General features: G+C 35.0%; 2 protein-coding genes across 4 annotated transcripts; one reads left to right on the forward strand and one right to left on the reverse strand.

The window, feature by feature from the left end:
- Positions 1 to 155: 155 nt before the first annotated feature.
- jar (Myosin heavy chain 95F jaguar) lies at positions 156 to 12,669 on the forward strand. Of its 2 annotated transcripts, XM_066724898.1 has the most exons (19): positions 156 to 170; positions 354 to 888; positions 5,924 to 6,115; positions 7,005 to 7,078; positions 7,202 to 7,331; positions 7,436 to 7,600; positions 7,911 to 8,323; positions 8,401 to 8,660; positions 8,754 to 8,911; positions 9,023 to 9,187; positions 9,260 to 9,483; positions 9,569 to 9,760; positions 9,843 to 10,835; positions 10,906 to 11,045; positions 11,216 to 11,263; positions 11,544 to 11,664; positions 11,738 to 11,855; positions 11,970 to 12,188; positions 12,268 to 12,669. In XM_066724898.1, exons 3-19 carry the CDS (start codon positions 5,935 to 5,937, stop codon positions 12,417 to 12,419), a joined length of 3,753 nt encoding a protein of 1,250 aa, XP_066580995.1. In that variant the 5' UTR covers positions 156 to 170; positions 354 to 888; positions 5,924 to 5,934; the 3' UTR covers positions 12,420 to 12,669. The 2 variants fall into 2 exon arrangements, with proteins under 2 accessions (XP_066580995.1, XP_066580996.1); XM_066724899.1 differs by lacking the exon at positions 11,216 to 11,263.
- Positions 12,670 to 12,979: 310 nt separating this feature from the next.
- On the reverse strand, positions 12,980 to 21,623 carry LOC136772144 (fatty-acid amide hydrolase 2-A-like). Of its 2 annotated transcripts, none has more exons than XM_066724902.1 (10): positions 21,482 to 21,623; positions 16,516 to 16,727; positions 15,991 to 16,210; positions 15,115 to 15,332; positions 14,716 to 14,827; positions 14,308 to 14,606; positions 14,039 to 14,140; positions 13,778 to 13,945; positions 13,449 to 13,631; positions 12,980 to 13,335 (listed from the first exon to the last, which is right to left on the reverse strand). In XM_066724902.1, exons 2-10 carry the CDS (start codon positions 16,684 to 16,686, stop codon positions 13,234 to 13,236), a joined length of 1,575 nt encoding a protein of 524 aa, XP_066580999.1. In that variant the 5' UTR covers positions 16,687 to 16,727; positions 21,482 to 21,623; the 3' UTR covers positions 12,980 to 13,233. The 2 variants fall into 2 exon arrangements, with proteins under 2 accessions (XP_066580999.1, XP_066581000.1); XM_066724903.1 differs by lacking the exon at positions 21,482 to 21,623 and adding an exon at positions 21,213 to 21,416.
- Between the last annotated feature and the right edge of the window lie 155 nt (positions 21,624 to 21,778).

Here is a 21,778-nt window from a genome sequence, read left to right on the forward strand (position 1 = left end):
ATTACCTGTATTGTATGTAATAAAGGTAGAGGAAAGATAGTTTAGCAGCGTCATCTAACCTTACTTGCTTAAACTAATATCAGGGATATGCTAGACTTATAAATATTACTATATTATACTACTACACACACAGTACATCAATCTCCAAGTCTCTAAAAGTCCATCATCTTGTAAGTTCATTCTCCGTGAAATTATTATCATTGACATGCCATTTCACATATAGGAATGTGATAATTATTATAGCTTAAATATAGTATGAATTAATGTCACAAATTTCTTATCATAATAATTATCTTAGCAAAATAATATATTAAAAATTACACTGCAAATGTATAATTCAGCTCGTTTTTCAGGTGAAATACGTCAACTTGAAGATAGGATTGGACAAATGAATATCTTTATGAATATAACAAATTAATATTTATTTTTAACACAATGGAGAAGAGTAATTGTTCCATAGAAAAATGCAAGCTTGTCTTAATAGCGAAATGTTGATTTATAGTTGGCATTTGAATGTTTGCCAAGTCATTTATTACAACGTATGTAGGAAAAAAGTAGAGAGACTGTTTCGTTTCACCATATGATTTCCCAGCTCCATTGCCGCGTGGCAGTTGCGTAAACGTACGAAGGATAACGAATCCAGCCGACTTCAACCGACAGCTTTGAACAACAGTTGCTTCGAGTTGCTCGTGGAACCTCGCGTTGCATGTACACGGTTCATTTCGGAGAACGAATCACCAATTTTACCTGTACAGCTTTTCAAACAATCATTCGCATCGCTTTCGTACGAATCTTTCCATTCTGTTTCAACGTAATTTGTTTACGAAGCTTCGAACAATCAATCGACTGGATTAAAAACAGTGTATAATTTAAAAACAACGAAGCCCGGTAAGTCTTAAAAATCGTTTAAAAGTATTAACACATACTTCTTTCTTCTTGACAATTTCTAGATTAGTTTCATATTCATTCTTGAAATTAACATGTGCTTTTAATTTCATACGCCATTAGTTATTTCATCGTAAATGTATGATACTTTAATGTACATAATATATACCGACAGGTAAAGTGACTAGTTTTATAAATCAGCGCAAATAATAAATGAATAACACCAAGTTATCTTTATTATATTTACATATATGTATATTACCAAATATAAGGCGTAAGATTAAACATTGAATTTATATCAAGTTTCTCACTCGTTTCAATGTTATGTCCCGTTGGAGAACGGTGTTATTTGTCTTATACGAAATGTTCGGTTAGTAATCCAAGATGCCTAGGCTCAGCAAACGCTGTTTACATGTTGTAAATAAATGGTCATTTGTCCACAACTGATTTTTCAATCGATCCTTCGAGCCATTTCCAGAGAAATACTGGAGAGTACCTGCAGTATTGGCAGTATTAGCTCTCCAAAGAAGCAAAGGAAACCTACGAAAATCCCATCACTTTCCGATATAACTTTTACTCAAAGTGTTACTACATCAACACTTTGAAAGTTACCCTTACTAAAGAGCGGAGATTCACGCTCCGTTGACGATCGCACCGGAACAAAGTGCTACTTCCTGAAAAATTCCTCTCCCAGTCGCCTACATTATCTTTTCATCGTTAATAAAGTGAATTGCAGTCGTTCGAAGACATTGTCTATTATTCAACTACCTACGCCACGACTGTGGCAAAGTGCAATATCTCGTCTCCCCCTAAAAGTCCGTGCCAGTCGAAAAATTCCATTTCACCCACGAGATTTTCTACTCCTTGCGTGAAATTCAATTCAGCGACGATACAATCGGAACATTGTGCAAAATTATATTCCTCTGGTTACACTCTATATAATTCGCACTGTACGCGCTGTTAACTAAGCGCGCACTTTCATTTTCAGCAATTGTTTGCGAAAAGTATAACTGTATTTAAGCGAGATATTCGTGTTGTCCATTTTCATTATGGCTAAACAAAGAATCGCCCAATTCCCTCCACTGCTCGCGTTTGCTCAATTAAAATTTCCTCAAAATAATCACCGTTAATCATTCCACAAACCTTAACAAACCCATTTCACGCAATCATCATTTCTCATTGGAACGAGTTTTAACAAGATGCGCACACACGTGCAAATTTCATTCTTATTGACACCCTCCTCGCCTGTCCTCTCTTTCCTTTCAGAGAAAATATTCGATGATTCAGATTTTCACCGTGTTAAACGACGGGCGGACACAGCGAATGGTCTTTTATTGTTCTTTCCATAAAGGTGCCTATTATTATTATTGTTTGTCGTGCATTCGAGAGGTAAGCAACAATAGAAGCAGTACTCTCTCTCTCTCTCTCTCTCTCTCTCTCTCGAGAGAGAGAGAGAGAGAGAGAGAGAGATATTTTCTGAAATAAAATTTTCTACGACTCGAGCGAGTGACACAATTGACCGAGTGTTTTCCTTACTAAAAGTCAATGACTTTAGAACTTGATTGTTCCGAGTAAATTTTAAATAAGTTCAGACTATCTCTTCCTTATTAAAGCTTATTGCTAGGAAATTGCTTTGTTTTCAATAACAACTAGGCAAATACTTATATATATATCTATCTCAACGTATATTTAATTACAACTCTCTATCCACTCCAGTTTCTATTTATCCGAAATTTGTAATTACACTTGAATTAATCCCATTTAAATAATGTAAGCAGGCTAAGTAGTTCGATAGGTTACACGACAAGTTTTTATTTAAAAAAGGTGGAAAAGTTCAAACTAGTATCCTCTGTACGAATTAAAAGATAAATTAGAAAATAAAAGCATAGTCCCCTTAATAAGGTTCAACGATACGAGGTTTATGCTATTTTAAATGGAATTATAAGTTTGTTTACCGTAGAATGAATTTATTTGCATGAAATTTAATACAACTGTCAGTGATTAATATGCTTATACCGTGTATAAGTCGCACAGGAGCAATAATCGATCCTTTTCCGTGATTGCGTAACGGACCATAAAGCAGCCTTATTATTAGAGATCATTATAAGAGCCGACCCTGTGCCGACTTTGTTGTAGATGGCCGCAGACTCTCGGAACTTATGTGCCAGACATTTCCTTTATTGACTCATGCTCGCTCTTCCATGAATTCATTATTTCTAATCCGCTCGATTTATCGATCTTTTCTCCTTCCTACATTTTTCCCTCATTCGTCTACCCCAATAAATCGCTGCTATTCAACGCAAGGATAAAACGCACGCGAGAAAGACACGTTAGATCTGTACCAATACGCCATTTAATAGCTCAACCTTGTAAACTTTCATAACGTCTCTTGCAGTGAGTCATACGACCCGCTCCATAAATGAATTATTTAACAGGCCACAAATATCCATAACAATCATTGAGTGGGTGCTGCTTCTTTTATCCCTTGCCAATAAAAAATAGAAAATATTCTTTTACTTAACATTTAGAAAAAAATCATTGCATAATTGCTTTAATTAACACCTAATTGGGGACATGCGAATGCGTCATTCATGTGGTAATACGATCTAAATCTAATATTTTAATATATCCTTTACTGAGTCATACTCACTGTTCCACCAACAAATTACAATGATCGACCATTTATACAATAAAATATAATAAAGGTTTAACAAATTTTATTTATTTAACAGCTTGATTTCTCGAATCGCTCCAGTTTACTTTAATAAAAAAACGTGTAGTAGATCGCTTAATTATTCTTTCATGAGTTACAATTTTGTTTACTATTGTTTAACACAAAATAGAAATTATTATTGAGTTGATTCTATCAAATGGCAATAATTTCTTCAAAGATTACATGATGTAATGCTTGTTACAATTTTGACGAAGGTATTACTAATGGTTAAGATACAACGAAGCCCATGTAATAACGGAGGTTAGTACACGTGGTTAAAGTAACGAATGAGTGGGTGGGTGGTGCGCAAGTGTATGAGTCGTGCTTGCGTAAAACGAGTACGAGTGGCGAATGTGGGAGCTAACGAGAAAATCGTGGAGAGAAGTGGAAAGGTCAGAGAGCGATCAGAGAGTACATATATATATATATATATAGAAGAGGCATAGACGTAGAGTCAGTGAATGCTGCGCTTACATTCAAAGTAACCCTATAACTGTTTACTATTGCAGTATTGTAGTACGTCTGCTAACTGTTTTGCGGTCCCAATGAAATTTGAGATAGTCGTAGTACACCACATTGTAACCATGTGAAACGCTGTTGATTCTTGAATTACTTAACTAACTCTAATTCTTCGTTAAATTCGAATTGTTCTACCAAATTATAACTTAGAAATTTCCTTGATTCTTGATGATTATATATTTATCAGAAATACATTAATTTAATAATAGAATATGTTTTTTTATGCTTATTAAGTCACAGAGAGTACGCGGACCATTGAAATCACTAAAAATCTTTATAGCGTATTTCGAATGTAATTCTGCAACTTTTTCTTCGAGTTGAATCGACTACACCATAGTTAATTACAATTTTAGAAAGTTGCTTTAAAATCACTGGAGCTTGTAAAAATCGCTCAAATCTAAACGCCATTGGACACGATTGAATTTTAACTAAAAATGTACAATTTTCAAGGATTTAATGACAATATTTTTCTGGCAATTAAACAATAGTCGATAATAAAGTTTTCTTATTTTTGAAGAAGCCGTTCGTCCAGTCTCTTTTCCCGCTGTATTTCGATTTTTATTCTATTTTTCCTTCTCTTCCGTGCATCCCGTTAGAAACCTTCTAACGGTAAATGCACTCGGCAAATCCATGCATCGATTCTGACCCATCTCCAATCAGCTATCCCCTTTAATAACTATTTCAAAGATATTCCAGTAACATTAATAATTATTTCTATGATTTTTGCAACGTCTCATTAAATTTTATACCATAGTTCCTTATCCTATATAAATAATGTTCACTTATATGGTATAAAAACATACAATTAAATTTGTTTTATTCAATTTATTTTTTATGCTAGATTTTTAACACAGTGTAGCAGAAATATGTATAGTACAAATTGCTGATTGGAATGGACAGAGTTGTAGTTATGGTTAGGTAGACGAATGAATGTGGTCAAAGAGAATGAGAGACGGATGGATAAAGAAATTTCGAGTCGTCCGGAAGTAGCAGGTGGGCCCATCCGGACGCAACCGTCGCGTGGAAACGCGCACGAATGCACTTATAAACACGCACGTACGAAAACAATACACCCACTTTATTTTACTTCGTTTCATTGAATTTCTTTCATTCAATCTGTAACTACGTGATCTAATTACATCGAATTGGATTTGCAATAATATTGTAATTTTACCTAATCTCCCAAAACGACTCTTCTCTATAGCGTGGAATCTGTTATCGTGATAACGTCGAGAGATAAGCGATAAAGTGATTCTTAGAATGTTACATGAAAAAATTGTATACCAATTTTTTTTATATATTTTTCATTCCAAAATTTATATTAGAAAATGACACTTATTTAACAATTAACTTTGATGATCATAATTATTTCAGACAAATCATTTCACACATATTGTTCTAATTAATAATAATAAAAACAAAGTTGTGTTAGCTCATTATAATTTATCCTGATAAAGATACAATTTCGTAAAATAAAGTTACGTTATAAATGATCTCTCGTTAATTATTAAGAAAGTTTTTTGAAGTGTGTATAAATATAAAAGAATAGTTATAATTAGAAAAAGGTGGAAGTAGGAAGCAAAGCCGATTTACAAACTATCGATCTACAATAATAAGTAGTATACGTAACACTTTTGCCGCTTCTTTAAGTCAATAATGAACTTGAAAAGGGTCGCAAGTTTAAAAACAATTATATTACCAGAAACATGTCACTTATAATGAGATTTTTGGCGCAAGGAGTTAAGCTTTTTAATTAAAATTATAGTATCAATCGATGCAGCAAATTTTATTTTGCCTCTTTCTCAGAAATAGCAACGATGGACAATCAGCAGGTATGGGTGCGGGATAACCAAGAAGGCTTCATAATTGGAAAATTTACGGATATGCTGGACGGCGAGGCACTCATTGTCCCCCTCGACCGAAAACTCTCCAAACGCACCTGTCCTTTATCAGAAGTTTATCCAGCAGGCGAATATACCAAAGACGTTGAAGATAACTGTAAGTGTTTTCTGGCATACACAAAGGCTGTAACTAAATAATAGCAGCACTAATTTAAAATAGCAATTTCTGCATAAAAGCTGTCGTTTAATTCCAAGCTTCATTATATTCGGTGTAGAAGATCTTCTACTTCCCAGATAACCGAGCTGCTACTACGGTACTTGCGTGACGTCATAAAGACAGCCTTGCAGCTGTTGAAAAGTGTGAAAAAACGCTAATATTAAAAAATCTGCAACTCGGTAACGACAATATCAATTTTAACGAGACTCGAACGGTTGCAATCAAGCGGCTCCTATAGGAATAAATCCTCTTAAAGACCTGCAATTGTTTTGTTACAACAAAGGAATGAATAATATTGAGAGAGAAAAAGAATTGGTACCGTTATAATTGCAATGATTATATCGGGATATACAAATTTTTAATACGGTAAAAAAGGAATTAACTAGATAGTCGTAAAAAAGATTTTCATATACCGTTATAATATTGCAACGATCATTTTTTGATTTTCAATACAATTATATGGTAGCACTCCCTGCATGGTAAATGAATTCTAGGCAAATTTATGTGACTTTGATGAACTTTTGATAGGATGTATACAAATTACGTTGGCTATCGTGCAAGGAGATGATAATTGTTATTGAGAATTAAGAGACAATGAGGAAATCTGGAGAGTTGCGTAAATTATAGTCAAGAATAGAAGTAAAGTTTTGGTCACAGTTAGATGAGAAGAGAATTGTAGAGGTGAGGTCCGAGGAGATTACGCTGGAAAAAACAATAATCTGGAACAATGATGAGATCCAGATCTAAGTGATCCATGCTAGATCCTCGCGTGAAAGCCAGAAACTTTCGCTTTATCTTTTCATATACGACTTTCTCCGTTTCTTTCCAGGTGCTTTGATGTACCTGAATGAAGCCACCTTGCTAAACAATATAAGAACACGTTACTTCAAGGATAGGATATACGTAAGTATAGAAATCATCTAGAGTCACTATAGTCTCTTTTATCTCTAAATCTCACAAAAGAAAATTTTTACAGACGTGTAACGCGTTTCTTCTCTATTTTCTATTTTCTCCCCATTTTTACAGTCGTACGTGGCCAATATCCTTATAGCCGTGAATCCCTATTTTGAAGTCAAAGGCTTGTACTCGTCACAAACCATCAAATCTTACCAAGGAAAATCTCTGGGTGAAACACCGCCGCACGTTTTCGCCATTGGTAATTACGAAACATTTCTTTCATTAATAAAATGCGAATTAGTTTAATTTATCAAATAGCACATACCATAGAATTTTATTTAAAAAAAACTTCTTGTTCGACAGGTGACAAGGCTTTCAGGGATATGAAGGTATTGAAACAATCGCAGAGCATCATTGTTTCTGGAGAATCTGGCGCGGGAAAAACAGAATCTACCAAGTACTTGTTGAGGTACCTTTGTGATCTATGGGGATCTATGGCAGGTCCTATTGAACAAAGAATTCTTGATGGTAATTCTAGTATTAACGAACTTATTATATTCAATAATTTAAAATAACGCATGCATAAAAATAATGATCAAAATGCTAATTTAAAATTTCTCCGAATGAGCTATACGTAAGGTCAGTTTTGCATTTGTAAACAAAAACATTAATAGTTTTACCAAGGATAATAGCACACAAAATAGTCTAAGTAGAAACTATATTTATCTTCTGTTTAGCATTCACACAAGTGGTTATTAATTATTTGTGTTGAATTTTAATTAAGGTGCAAGTATAGGCACTATGACGAATGCTGAAAATACTGTGATATTAATTTTAGCAAATCCAATACTGGAAGCATTTGGAAATGCCAAGACCAAAAGAAATAATAACAGCTCGCGTTTTGGCAAGTTTATGGAGGTTCATTTCGATGCAAAGTGCCAGGTGGTGGGTGGATACATCTCACATTATCTGCTTGAAAAATCAAGAGTTTGTCTGCAAAGTTCAGATGAAAGAAACTATCACGTATTTTATATGTTGTGTGCTGGCGCACCAGCCGAGCTTCGGTCCAAATTGGGCATAACCAAACCTGATGATTTTCATTATCTGAGAAACGGCTGCACGCAGTATTTCTGCAACAAATCATCAGAAAGGAAACTTAATAATGTACAATTGAGTCGAGAGCATATTTCAAAGGGAAGCATGCATGATCCCATTTTGGATGACGTCGAAGGCTTCTCAGTAATTGATCAGGTAAAATCTTAACATTTCGCTATATTAATTATTTGTTCAAAAAATTATCAATTATAGATTTATTTGTGCATTTATAGGCGTTGGCTAGGCTCGGATTATCGGATTCTGATCGCTTCGAGATTTATGCTATGGTGGCAGGCGTTTTACACTTAGGCAACATCACATTTGAAGATAATCCTGAAGATACTAAAGGAGGATCTAGGATTAATCCTAATTCCGAGAAATCAGTGTTCATGACTGCGAAGCTTCTCGGTATAGATCCTGAAGAGCTCAGACAAGCTTTGATCTCAAAAGTCATGCAAACTAATCGTGGTGGCATTAAAGGGACAATAATTATGTTAGTATTTGAAAAAAATTAATTAATTGAAATAATGCAGTAATATATTGACAAGACTGTAATTTAATTCTTAAAACAAATTTAATTAAACAGGGTCCCTCTTAAAGCATACGAAGCCAACAACGCTAGAGATGCCCTCGCAAAAGCAATTTATAGTAAACTTTTCGATTATATAGTAGCAACAATTAATAAAAGTATCCCATTCAAAGCATCTAGTTACTACATTGGTGTTCTTGATATTGCAGGATTTGGTAAGAATTAAAAGTCGAAAGTTTTCAAGCATCTAATAAAAGACTTTTAATAATAATGCTGATAATAGTAATTTATTGTTTTTTTTTTTTTTTTTTTTTTTTTTTTAACAGAGTACTTTAATGTCAATAGTTTTGAGCAATTTTGTATAAATTATTGCAATGAAAAATTACAACAATTTTTCAACGAACGAATATTGAAATATGAGCAGGAATTGTATGCCAGGGAATCACTGAATGTGCCAAAAATTCCTTACGTGGACAATCAAGATTGTATTGGTAAACGCTTTTATGCAATATCTTTTCAATTTAAATATAACATTGAAATAATACTTTCTTATCTCTTTTTAGATTTATTGGAGTCGAAAAACAATGGAATATTTAGTCTTTTGGATGAGGAGTCCAAACTCCCAACGCATAGCTTTGCCCATTTTACTAGCGAGGTTCATAAAGTATGGGCTGGTCATTTCAGAATCACTCTTCCGAGAACTTCTCGTTTAAAGGCACATCGAGAATTGCGAGATGACGAAGGTTTCGTTATCAGGCACTACGCAGGAGGTGTTTGTTATCAAACGGTTGGTTATCTCGAAACTTTAGGCTCACTTTATTTGTAGCAATAAATATGATAATACAGCATAATTTATAAACTTCACTTTACAGAACCAATTTATCGAAAAAAATAACGACGCCCTTCATGCTTCCTTAGAAGGTCTGATTCAAGAAAGTAGTAACAAATTCTTACGAACTCAATTTGCGAATCAATCTTGTCAAAAAGGTAAACTTACCTTTATCAGTGTAGGTAGTAAATTTAAGACTCAGTTGAGTGAACTAATGGAGAAACTGAAGAGCAACGTGAGTATTATTAGATTATTAGTGATAAATAATTAAATTCGTAAAAACACTTGACTTAAACGATATTGCTCCATCCTATTAGGGAACGAACTTTATTCGCTGCATCAAGCCAAATAATGACATGGTAGATCATCAGTTCGATGGTAACAGTGTATTAAACCAATTACGTTGTTCTGGAATGACTTCAGTATTAGAATTGATGGAGCATGGCTATCCTAGTAGAGTACCGTTCCAAGAACTATATAATATGTATAAATCGTATTTGCCCCCAGAATTAGCTAAACTAGATCCAAGATTTTTCTGCGAAGCACTGCTGCACAGCCTGAAATTGAATCAAAAAGATTTCAAGTTTGGCATAACTCGGGTCTTTTTTAAGCCTGGAAAATTCGCAGAATTCGACAGAATTATGAAATCTGATCCTGAAAATCTTAAAAAGCTCGTAGCAAATGTTAAGAAGTGGCTATTGAGATCTCGGTGGAACAAAATGCAGTTCTGTGCTCTATCTGTGATCAAATTAAAGAATAAGATCGTTTACCGTCGTCAGCATTTGATTATTTTGCAGAAAACTGCACGAATGTATATCGCAAAAAAGCAGCACCGACCTCGAATCAAGGGGGCTGTGAAGATTAAGAATTTGAAGAGTCAACTGGACAAAATGCACGATGCTTCGAATCAGCTAAAAGCTGGTCAAGCAAGGGACAAGTGCATGAATAACATAAATGGACTATTGAAAGAATTGGATGGAGGAATCGCGACTATTAAAAACAATCTAACAATAAGGCCAGAACAAATCGACAAGCTTTATAATGATTTATCGAATAAAGTCGATAGACTTATGACATCGCTGCAGGATATGGTGAAGCAACAAAAAATCGCTGAAGAGCAAGCGAGATTGAAGGAGATTCAACGACAATTGGAGCTCGAGAAAAAGAAGAAGGAAGAGGAGGAGCAGAAGAAACGAGAAGAAGAAGATAACAGGCGGAAAAGGATTAATATGGAGACAAGAAGGAAAGCTGAGGAGGAGCAGAGGCGTAAACAGGAGGAAGAGGATCGTAAAGCTGCATCTGTCCTTCAAGTAAAAATAATTTCTTTCATTATAATATCAATAACTGGTAACACTGTATACTCAAACTCCACTGTTTTAGGCTGAATTGGAAAAGGAAGCCGCAGAGGAGAGCAGATTCCGTGAATTGATCGAGCAAGAAAGAAGAGATCACGAATTGGCTGTGCGCCTTGCACAGGAATCCAATGGTCAATTGGAAGATTCGCCTCCATCCCTGAGAAGGTAATTGTACCATTGTACGATGAAAAGTATCACAGATTAACACATTTTACGTAGAAATTAATCAAAAAATTGCAATCGATATCGATTTTTTTTTCAATCCGGATTATAAAACACTATCACGTTATAATGAAATCTTCTAAACAACGATCTTTTGCCCCTCGGCCATACAGTGATTCGGATGCTCGAGTATCACCAACAAACAACTACAAGTTGACCAGGTATCGTAAAAACTTGTAGACCATCCGCACCGGTGTTCATGATTAACGAACCATACAAAATTGTTTTTCCAGTTAACAAAAACTGCCTGTTTTCTAGTTTCAATGTCATTCATCCTTTATATCAATCTCACAAACTCATATCTTTAGCATGTTACTGGTAGCGTTGTGTATCTAAAAATATCTGATAGTTTATTCGCTAACTGATCTGTTCTGTCTTTTCCGTTATACCTGTCGAGTAAAGTTCGTATTACTGTAAACAGTAAAATCATTTTTACTCTAGGTCGGAGCAAGTACGCAATCATCAAATAGCAATGTCCAACAAGAAGTACGATTTATCCAAATGGAAATACTCGGAGCTCCGTGATGCTATTAACACATCCTGTGATATCGAGTTGTTGGAGGTAAAAAACAGTTATACGAAGCTGTGTTATTCGAGATAACAAATACAACTAAAATGATCTTTCAAACCAATAGGCGTGTCGTCACGAGTTTCATCGTCGTCTAAAAGTTTACCATGCATGGAAAGCAAGAAATCGTAGGAGAACTACGATGGATGAAAATGAACGAGCACCCAAGTCCATTATGGAAGAAGGTATGATAAAAAGAACAAAATTATTAATTTTATATTATTCGTATATATATTAACGTAATATGCCAAAAGCGTGAACAGCAAGATATATTTAAATAATAAATTATTATGTTTCAGCTGCTAAAACAACACCTCGTAACCAAATGAAGCAACCAATTGTCGAGACAATGCAGAGATATTTCCGAATTCCGTTTGTACGAACCAATCAATCCGGTCAAGTGGACAATAATGCCGCGAATGGAAAAAGGGGCTGGTGGTATGCCCATTTTGATGGACAGTACGTGGCTAGACAGATGGAATTGCATCCTGACAAACCTCCTATTCTTCTCGTGGCCGGTAATGCGCTGCTTTTCTCCTCGTAACAGTTGAAACTGACTAATTACCGAATTTTTGGTCATTTACTGTGGTTTTGCAGGAATCGACGATATGCAAATGTGTGAATTGAGTTTAGACGAAACGGGCTTAACGAGAAAGCGTGGAGCCGAAGTCCTCGAGCACGAATTCAATCGTGAATGGGAGAAGCATGGTGGAAAACCTTATGCAATACCAGCTGACCGTAAGAAATGATTTAAAAGAGTCTACTAATATTTTACTCCTTGGCTTGTTGCCTAATTACAGTTATTACTTATTGTTAATTCATAGTGTTATGTTCTAAATTCGTTGCGAGATCTTTAGAGCTTGAATTCCTAAAGTTGAAGCAAAAGTGATCTAGGTTTTATAACAATTTAATTTTAAAAATTGGTAATTTTAACGCATTCATTGTGTTTATAGGTACAAGTTTCCTTAATGATAATATTTATGAGCTTTCTACGTAGGATCTCGATTCACGGGTAGTATTATGCAATTGCTTCCATGGTTTAATTAAACATCTTCAAAAAAGCGATTGTTAATTAAAGCAAAGAATATGCACGGCCTTCGGCCTGCGATATTTAAATAAAAATTCCATATAAATGTATATAGTATAAGTACTATATATATATTATATTTATATTAAATATTTACAAAATGTTAAAAAGAGATATATGTCACTAAGAGACTAATATTTTATATTTAAATTATAGTTTACTCTTAATCTTAATAAATATGTATTCATGCTGAAATGGCGAACATATATAAAAGAAAATGAGTAAGTTAACAGTATATGTTTATTCTCTCGTTCAGAATGTATACCAATACTTTTTGTGAATTTCTCAATAAAGAAATTATGAAAAAAACGTACAAAGTTATTTAATAAAAATTGTTGTTTACACTGTTATATTAAATAGGCAGTAATGACGTTTTCGAGCTCCGGTAAATTAAACATAAATGACCAATCTTCAGATAAGATCAGTCATTATGAACTGACGTTTTAAAACAAAGAATAATTTAACATACGCTAGCGTTAAATTGTTGAAGAAGGTGGAGGTGTCCAGCCCCCAAAGGCATCTTCTAACTCCTGTGCGATCGTTAAACACAAACGATCTTGAAATGGTGCTGCAATCACCTAAATAAAAATAAAAATGATTTGTTATCAATTTAATAATTTGCAAATTTGCTTGTGCTGATATTTCACTGTCTTTCTTTAATAGCATTATTTAATGGAGAAATTGTATTCACCTGAAAACCTAGAGGCAAACCTTTAGAACTAAGGCCCGCAGGTACATTCGTAGAAGGAAATCCAAAAATGTTCCATAGCATACAATAAACTATTCCTGTATTAGTCAACGGCACCGCAAATGGTGCTTGCGCTGTATAAGGATATGTTGGGTACAATAATACGCCATCTTCTCCAAGCATGTTCTGTCAAACGAAAAAACAAATTTGCTTTAAATCCTAACCTTGTTATAAACTCTTAATAACAATGATATTACGAATAAAATAGGAATGTGATAATTTGACATTCATCAAATCTCACTTATTTTTGCATACATTATAAAGCAACTTACGAGAATTTTCTTTCTTAAAACTTCTGTCTCTTCTTTATACTTTTTGATATTTGACTGTGGTATCAAACAATTTGTTTCCTGCATGAATTTAACATATATAGCTGATTTTGTGTACTGTGAAAGACCAAATATTGCCTTGGCTAGTTCTGGTAAAGTTGATTTTTCAACCTGAAAATAGGTTTTACCATAAAGTCAACATATGTATAAAAGTATTTGAGTTTAATGATCCATATTAATTTCAATTCAATAAATAATATTAACCTTTGGATTATCAGGATCCATTAATAATTTAGGCATTTCTTGAATTCCAAAGAACATTGCTACTGCTAGCTCACATATGTCTTCCATCAACCCGAATTTCGTCTATATAATTGAACAGTAAGAAAAAAAAATTAATAACAAATGGAAGAAAACAATTAAATAAAGGTGTGGATAAATGTGGATATATTATGTAAATGGAGTTCATAGATTTCTGTGATTACAATAATGGCATAGTTTAATTATTGATATTTATAAAAAATGTGGTTGACCTTTTCGATTTTACAGCCTCGCGATGATAAGTGATTAGCTGCGTTAGTTATGCTATTCCTCAATTCTGGATCCAGAGCTACTCCTAGAAAAGACGTTGTAGCCTCTTCGAAATGAAAGACCTTGATCTTCTTTGCATCAAGAGGCTCGTCCAATCGCAAATCTTTTTCAGATTTTTGTCCCAAAACCTTCATGGATAGACGCAGATCTTCGGCGAATCTTGTTAAAGGTCCGACGACTAGATATTTCATAAAGAGTGAATTATCCGACATTGGATAATGGCCTCTGATCGATAAGATTCCTACAATTTTTTCCCATTATTTAGTATAAATATTCTCTAGAGAAAAATTCCAGTTACAGTGGCAGACTGGAATCTGGAAAGAGAACAAAAAAGGAGATGTTATATATACCAGGAGTCGGTTTGTGACCAAACACTCCATTCCATAAGGCAGGTATTCGAATCGAACCAGCAATGTCAGATCCAACACCGATCACAGAGGCCCCAGCACCCAGTAGTGCTCCCTAAATTAATGAACATATGTCAAGAGACTATTATTTTCATTTTACTCTGCAGATAGATCATGTAATAATCATTCTTGTTGTACGTATATATATTGAATGACCAGCACGCGCGCGTGAGTTTCTTTTTCTTCTTCTTTTTTCTCAACAGTGTAATTTTACAATTCCTTATTACATTGCATTATTTATTATTGCATGTGGCTCCGACGTTTTGAGGTAAAAAATGCTCTTTATTTCCAAGTGGAGGTGAAGAGCGTGGATGTACGTAGAGAGGATTATAAAAGAATTACCTCGCCACCGGACGATCCACCGGCACATTTGCTAAGGTCATAAGGATTGACGGTCCTTCCAGTAATATAATTGGAGCTGTCGAAACTCGTGCAAAGTTCCGGTGTGTTGGTGATACATAGCGGAATCGCACCAGCATTTTTCAGGGTCTCCACCATATGACCATCCTCGATGGCCTTGATACCCCGACGAACCACGCTACCTACTGCCAAGCTGTGACCTGATAAAAATATAAAATAAGAAAAACACTCTTTTTTATTATACCATTACTTTGCATGCGTTTAAGTATTTTTAGAGATGCTCTATAAAAAAGGACGAAGAACAAAAACCACTTCTGCATATCGTTTTTACCTTCTCTTTTTCGACCACTTACGTCAGTAGGTACGCGTGCAAGTATATAGGTATACGTTTAAGAAACTTAAGTAACTAATTTAAAATTGTAAGAAAACAACATTATGAATCTTCACGATCTAATTTTTCCACGCGTATGATAATTAATCGATCCACTTGAATTCGTTTGTCCCCTATTCATATAATAACTATGCATACTTTCGAGTCGTTCCTTTTTACACTAGTATCAACGTTTTGGAAAGTGTACACGGACTTGCGTTATTGCTACATGCAACTTTTCTTCCTTTTCGTGGCAGCTATCAATTATATATACTTTATGCTATAGCAGAGTGAAAAGGTAAATTGCGCATGCTAGCGTAATATATCGGTCTTAAAGCTTTTTACGAACATCTCAAGATGACTTTCTCCACTCATAGCTACCAAAAGAAATTTTCTGCTGCGTGCTAGTTTTTCAGAAAGTGCGGTATAATGTGTACCAATTGACTCGCAGAGGGACAATACCGAAATCTCAATGCAATTTGTTTTACCTTTGAGGGAGCAGCTCTCCTTTACCGTAATGGGAACACCGAAAAGTGGCTTCTCCTTTTCGAGTTCATCCGGGTTTACTGTTTTATTTCTGAGCTTCTCGTCAGAAATCTTGGCATCGTTCAGGGCAGCCTCGAAGCGATCCTCGACTACCGCGTTCAACAAAGGATTCACTTGCCTTATTCGGTCGATGTAAGCCTTGACCACCTGCTCGCTCGTAACCTTCGAAAACAAAATCGATATAATTGTTAATCGAATCAGCCTCGATCTACACGTTACTTTTTATTATCGCTAGCTCTGCGATAAGTCGTGGCCCACCAAAAACTCTCGTGCAACCAAACTCAAAGAAGGAAGGTACCCGCAAGAAACGTGTTTGGCTGCTTTAAGTGTTAATTGCAACTGTCAGGCACGTGCTTTCGGTCTAAATAAGGTTTCACCATAGTGGGACAGCTATATATGTATTCATGGCGAGAGTATATCGACTGTATATGAATTTTTTGGCTGTCCATAAAGTTTCATCGACTTACTTCTCTCGAGCGAATCTTTTTTGCCAGAGTAGTTGCGCTACAATTGAGCAATTCGTCTTTTGCCAGTGGAATGCGTCCAGTTTTTGGCGAATAGACGTACGGGTGAAAGGCCTTAATAATCACGCGTAGAATTGACTGCAGATAGACGATCAGTCTTAAAAGGATCTCCATTCTTCGCTATTTTTCGATTCAAACCTCGGCTCCTGGGAGATCTGCAATGAAATTTACAATTTTATTCCAGACTCCAAGTTGTGAATCTTTTTACCTATTAAATCGAAGAAAACAAATATAATATTATTCTAACAAAAGTGAAATAGACTTTTGGAAAAAATTTGCCATGTTTATTATATTATAAGAATTCGCGAGAACAGAATATCGATTATGGTAATTGCACTTTACCAAATATTTATTTTCACAATGCTACGAGACTTTTGCCAAGACTGGGTACTCTTTACACTAGTATGCAGAAAAGAATTCGCGAGAATGTGAAAATGCTAACACGCTTTAAGAACTGTTTTTCTAAAGGAATGAAAATAAATTTGTTGCACTTATCAAAACTCGATTAGATAATGAGCATACAATCCTTGGAGCGTATGGACATTTTCTGTGTACACGAAAGGCAGTATCATTGAAAACAATGAACGGAATGCCAGTAATAGCGCGTGTGTACTTTTATCGCTAGTATGATATATACATTATATGTATATTGATGAATCTTTTTAGAAAGGAAAACGGGAGAAGAGCATTTGGCTGAAAGAAAAATGTGCAAATGAATTACGTACAGTTTCGTGACATTTATGAGCAACTAAGACGGTGGCCATCGTAGAGTTATAGACACAAGAGGCAATATTCAAATGATTAACCAAGTAAGCAAGTATTAAGCAAAAGTTGTGTGGAAAGGAGCTTCGAAGTAGAAATGGCAAGACATGGTCAGACGCGGCAAATTCGTTTAACAAGAACTAGCCGAAGGACAGGATCTTTTTTTCCCCATCTGGTTTCTCGCTTTCCATAATTAAACAGCAATCTTATCCAAACGATTTGGAGCACTGAACTCAACCTCAGCCTCGTATTACTAGATTCATTGTCGAGGTTTAATCTTGTCCTTCATTCATCGTATATATAATCTCGGCTCTAGTTCACACGACGTAAATTACTGGAGATCAAGACAGTGCAGCTAAATCGACCACTATGAAAAATTCTGTTACAAATCAACGTAAAAAAAAGAATATTGACATCAGAGATTTATGAATAGATAAGATACTCAGGTGTATATCTGATGATAGTAAGGTCATTTCTCAATGTGTTATAAATCTTGAAAGTTTGCGAGAGAACCTTAAACATAAATCTTTTTAATAGGTATAAGCGAGCAGTGTCGATAATACAAAGAATGAGATTTGACACAATTTTCTTTATGGTGGATGAGTAAAAGCTCACGATTTTATGCTGGAGGGAGCAGCATATAGTAAAATTGTCGGTGAAGAAACGGGTGAAAGAGGACATAAAATTGTTTAATTATAGGAATGACGTCATAGTTTTAGGATGATTTTTGCATTTGTTCCCGTGAGCGTGGGTCTATTATATTGTATCTATATGCGTATATAATTCCTACTGGAAGGTGTACACGCAGAAACGTGGGTCTTGGATGGCCTTTTTCTCGTTTTTCGAGCAAAAGCGTATCGAATAGAAGTATACTGCTGTTACGTGATAACTAGCTTAACCCGATCCATGCTAAGTGAGGTAAAACGCTCCTTCTTAACAGCGCTCGCACACACGCACATAAATGTGTGTATATTGTTACGTGAGCTGCGAACATTCTTTAGTTAAAAACCGGTTGCTACAGATGCAGCTGTTAAATACCTAAATCGTATCGCGAAAGGGGCCACCGCTCTGTGGAAATCCGCCATATTTGGAATAGAAATTCGAACGTTGCATGTACACACATATCTTATCTGCTATATATATATATATATATATATATATATATACTCTACTCGTTACGTGCCAATTGCGTAAACCCAATTGTGCACCGGAAATTCTGTGTCTCTGTTTTTCTCTCACTTTTTCTCCTCACCTAATGGCGATTCCCTTGCTGCTCGTGTCAATGCAACGTTCCAATGCCAGACAAGCTCAAATTCCACGAAATCAAATTAAATTCAATGCTAATGGCGACTAACTACTCCTCTATAATAACGATCTATCATTTCCTTAGACAACACTTAACAATGGGACGAAAATAATCCATTACAGGTTCGGTTTTTCTTTGTCGTTGTTGAAAAAATAATAGCATAATAGATACATAGATGTGTTTTTTAACATGGTTATTAACACTTGGTAACGCGTGCACATCGAATGATCAAAAAATTTGATGATAAATTGATAAAGTATGTTAGATGAGTTAGATAAATTTTATATAAAACGAAAGAAAGTTTAAAGTACCTGATTATTTATAGAGATCGATGAAGATTAAGTGAATGTATAGTTAATTTTAATTATTTTGTTGTCTTTGCGGAGATAATAATGTAAAGTGGTCTCAAAAATAAGAAATTTTGGAGTTATAATTTTAGAATGTTGTACAGTTTAGTCAGGTTAATGCGGATAAAAGGGAGATCGCGGGTAGGCTTTAATTAACAAATGTTTTAGGAATTAGTAGGAGGATGAGGGAAGGAGGGGTGAAGAGAGAGGATAGTTAGTTGCGGTTACTTTCTCCTGCAGCGTTTGTTCCGTTGGACTTGCACAACGAAAAAGGACGATTTAAAGCGAGAGGTGGGCGAAACTCATGTTTCCAGCAGTTGCAATTAATGTATACAGCTGTGGCTCCACTTTAACCAATCGCTGACGATACCGAAAACCTCGAATATTGAATGGAGCATGAAAAACGGCTCGTATGAAATATTTATATATTTATCGTGCAAACTGAATTTAAAACTTTCATGTCAAATAGACCACATATTTTTAATTTATTAGGTCAAATTATACACGAAATTGCAGTTATGATATAGTTATTTTGAGGTGTGGTATACAAACTTGCTGTAAAAAATAGTATAGCGTCCAGACGGCTGACGGGACGCTATCGTATCACCTGGTTATATTATTTAATTAAGATTAGGATTAGGATAGCTCATACTTGATCACTTAACCTACGTAACAATAAAGTGTTACTGCCACAATAATTCCTTATCAATTGTTAATTTTTAAAAGTGCGTGTGTGATTTATATAATTTTCCGAATTATTATTTCTTTCATCGTTGCAGCTCAGTGAAAAGTGGCTTGTTCAAATCATTGGTCAGCATGTTTACGCAAAAGCATCTGACTTTAGGGATGAAGTATCAAGTTACTTGACAAATGACTCATAGTATGTATTTTCTATGATAATAAATTATTGATCTAGCGGATATTCGCAGAACGTGAAATTTAATATTTGCGTGGGATTTTTCCACTCCGTTGTGCCTTGCTGCTTAACCGGTTCGTTCGGGTGAGTGCAGTATACCTGGATTCGCATATTAGCGGAAGCGATCTCTCTCACTCTCCCTTTGTTTCTTAAACAAGTTCATCGATGAAAAAATCTCGAATAATAATTTTGTAATTTGCAATAATTAGCGAATAGTCGGCAAATGATTACGATGCACAGCGGGCACGTGTAATGTATACAAACAGGCGTCAGCGATGACAATACCATGCTTGAATAATCAAAAGGACAAAAAAGACTTGATTCGTAATTTTATCGAAGCTCTGAAATCTATCGCATGAAAGAAAGAAACACTCAGTTTCAGCAAATTTGCGAATATTTTGTTTTTTCGATATTAAATTCTAGCTTTTCTCCCTTCCCGAAGACTTTAACTATTATAAATGGAACTAATTTAGAAGATACGATTTCTCGCTCTGAGGACTCTTCGATCTTGTGCAGTATTTATTTGCATGCAATGTTTCGCATACTGAACGAGAACCCATGAATGAAGGAGTTTAAAAAATGCATGAGATAAACTTGAACTATGACCTGGATGTTACGCGCACGACTACTAACAAGACCCCCCGTATTCTGTAGCTTTAATGAAAATTTTCAGTGTCGATACGGACCCAAAGCTATATATAAAGATATACATTTATCGTTGCACGTACCGATATTTATCATTAACTTCGGCCTAACGATACCCAAATTAATTGATAAGAGTTACAGAGAATAGCCCTAAAAGTTTTTATAGCTTCTATCCAGTCATGTGTATCCCATTTGCTCATACCCTATCACGAAGAGACACACGATGAACACACCTTGCAATTATTATTTATTATCAGATTAAAAAAATCCATTGTATCGATAAAAAATTAATCGGAACAATTTAAGAGTTTCCTTATCAAATTTTTATGTAATTCATTATACCTATCGAGAAATGTACGGATAATCGAAACCACTTGAAAAAGAAATGCTCATACACAATGAGTCTTTTTAAAAATTTATTGAACATTCCGATCAAACGAGCATCCTATAGTTATGAATAGAAATTCCGGCTATTTACAGCAAGCTTAAACTGGTTAAAGTCAGGCTTGAGAATCAATTTGTCAAGTCGAATTTTAAGCTGTACTATTAACACTTGATGAAAAGATATACGCTTGTATAAACATTGAAAAAGGACCTATCGTAGTATAGTGACTCTATTCGAAAACTTTCAAAAGGAACTGATATAATTTTCACTTGTACATACAGAAATAATTTATATGCAAACTTCTCTGAAATATCAATGGAACATAACAAATTGATTTTCCATTATCAATCCTTGTGTCACTCGTACATCAATACGTCACTTAATCGCACATCATTTTTTCTCAGTTTTCCCACCACTCTCTGATTGTGCTTTTTCAAACGAATAGCGAATAAATTTGGCAGAACGTAATTTAATTTCTTTTGAGTTTTGTATAAAATATTTATAGTCTTTGATTTCTTATAAAAATTAAATGACGACGATTTACTGACCGTGGTAAGCGACCACTTGTCTCGTCCACGAATCACTGACCATTGACGAAGAAACATCGGCGGCTGAACGAAAGAACCCTGCTATGGTACCTCGAGACAGGACCCCTCCGCCATCCCCCTCTATTTGTCGCTCTAGCTCCACTTCGAGGACCCTTCCCATGCAAACTGGAGCTCGTTCTCATTTGCAATATCGTCCGCCTACCACTCGACTTTTATTATTATTATTATTCTCTTTAACACCTCGACCAAGAATAATTGCTGGTCATTAAAGCAATCTTCTCGTCGAAAGCTAACAAT

This window comes from Prorops nasuta, unplaced genomic scaffold, assembly GCF_024137725.1.
Source record: "Prorops nasuta isolate Cenicafe-Biocafe unplaced genomic scaffold, Cenicafe_Pnas_1.2 PNAS00003, whole genome shotgun sequence".
Taxonomy (NCBI): Eukaryota; Metazoa; Arthropoda; class Insecta; order Hymenoptera; family Bethylidae; genus Prorops; species Prorops nasuta.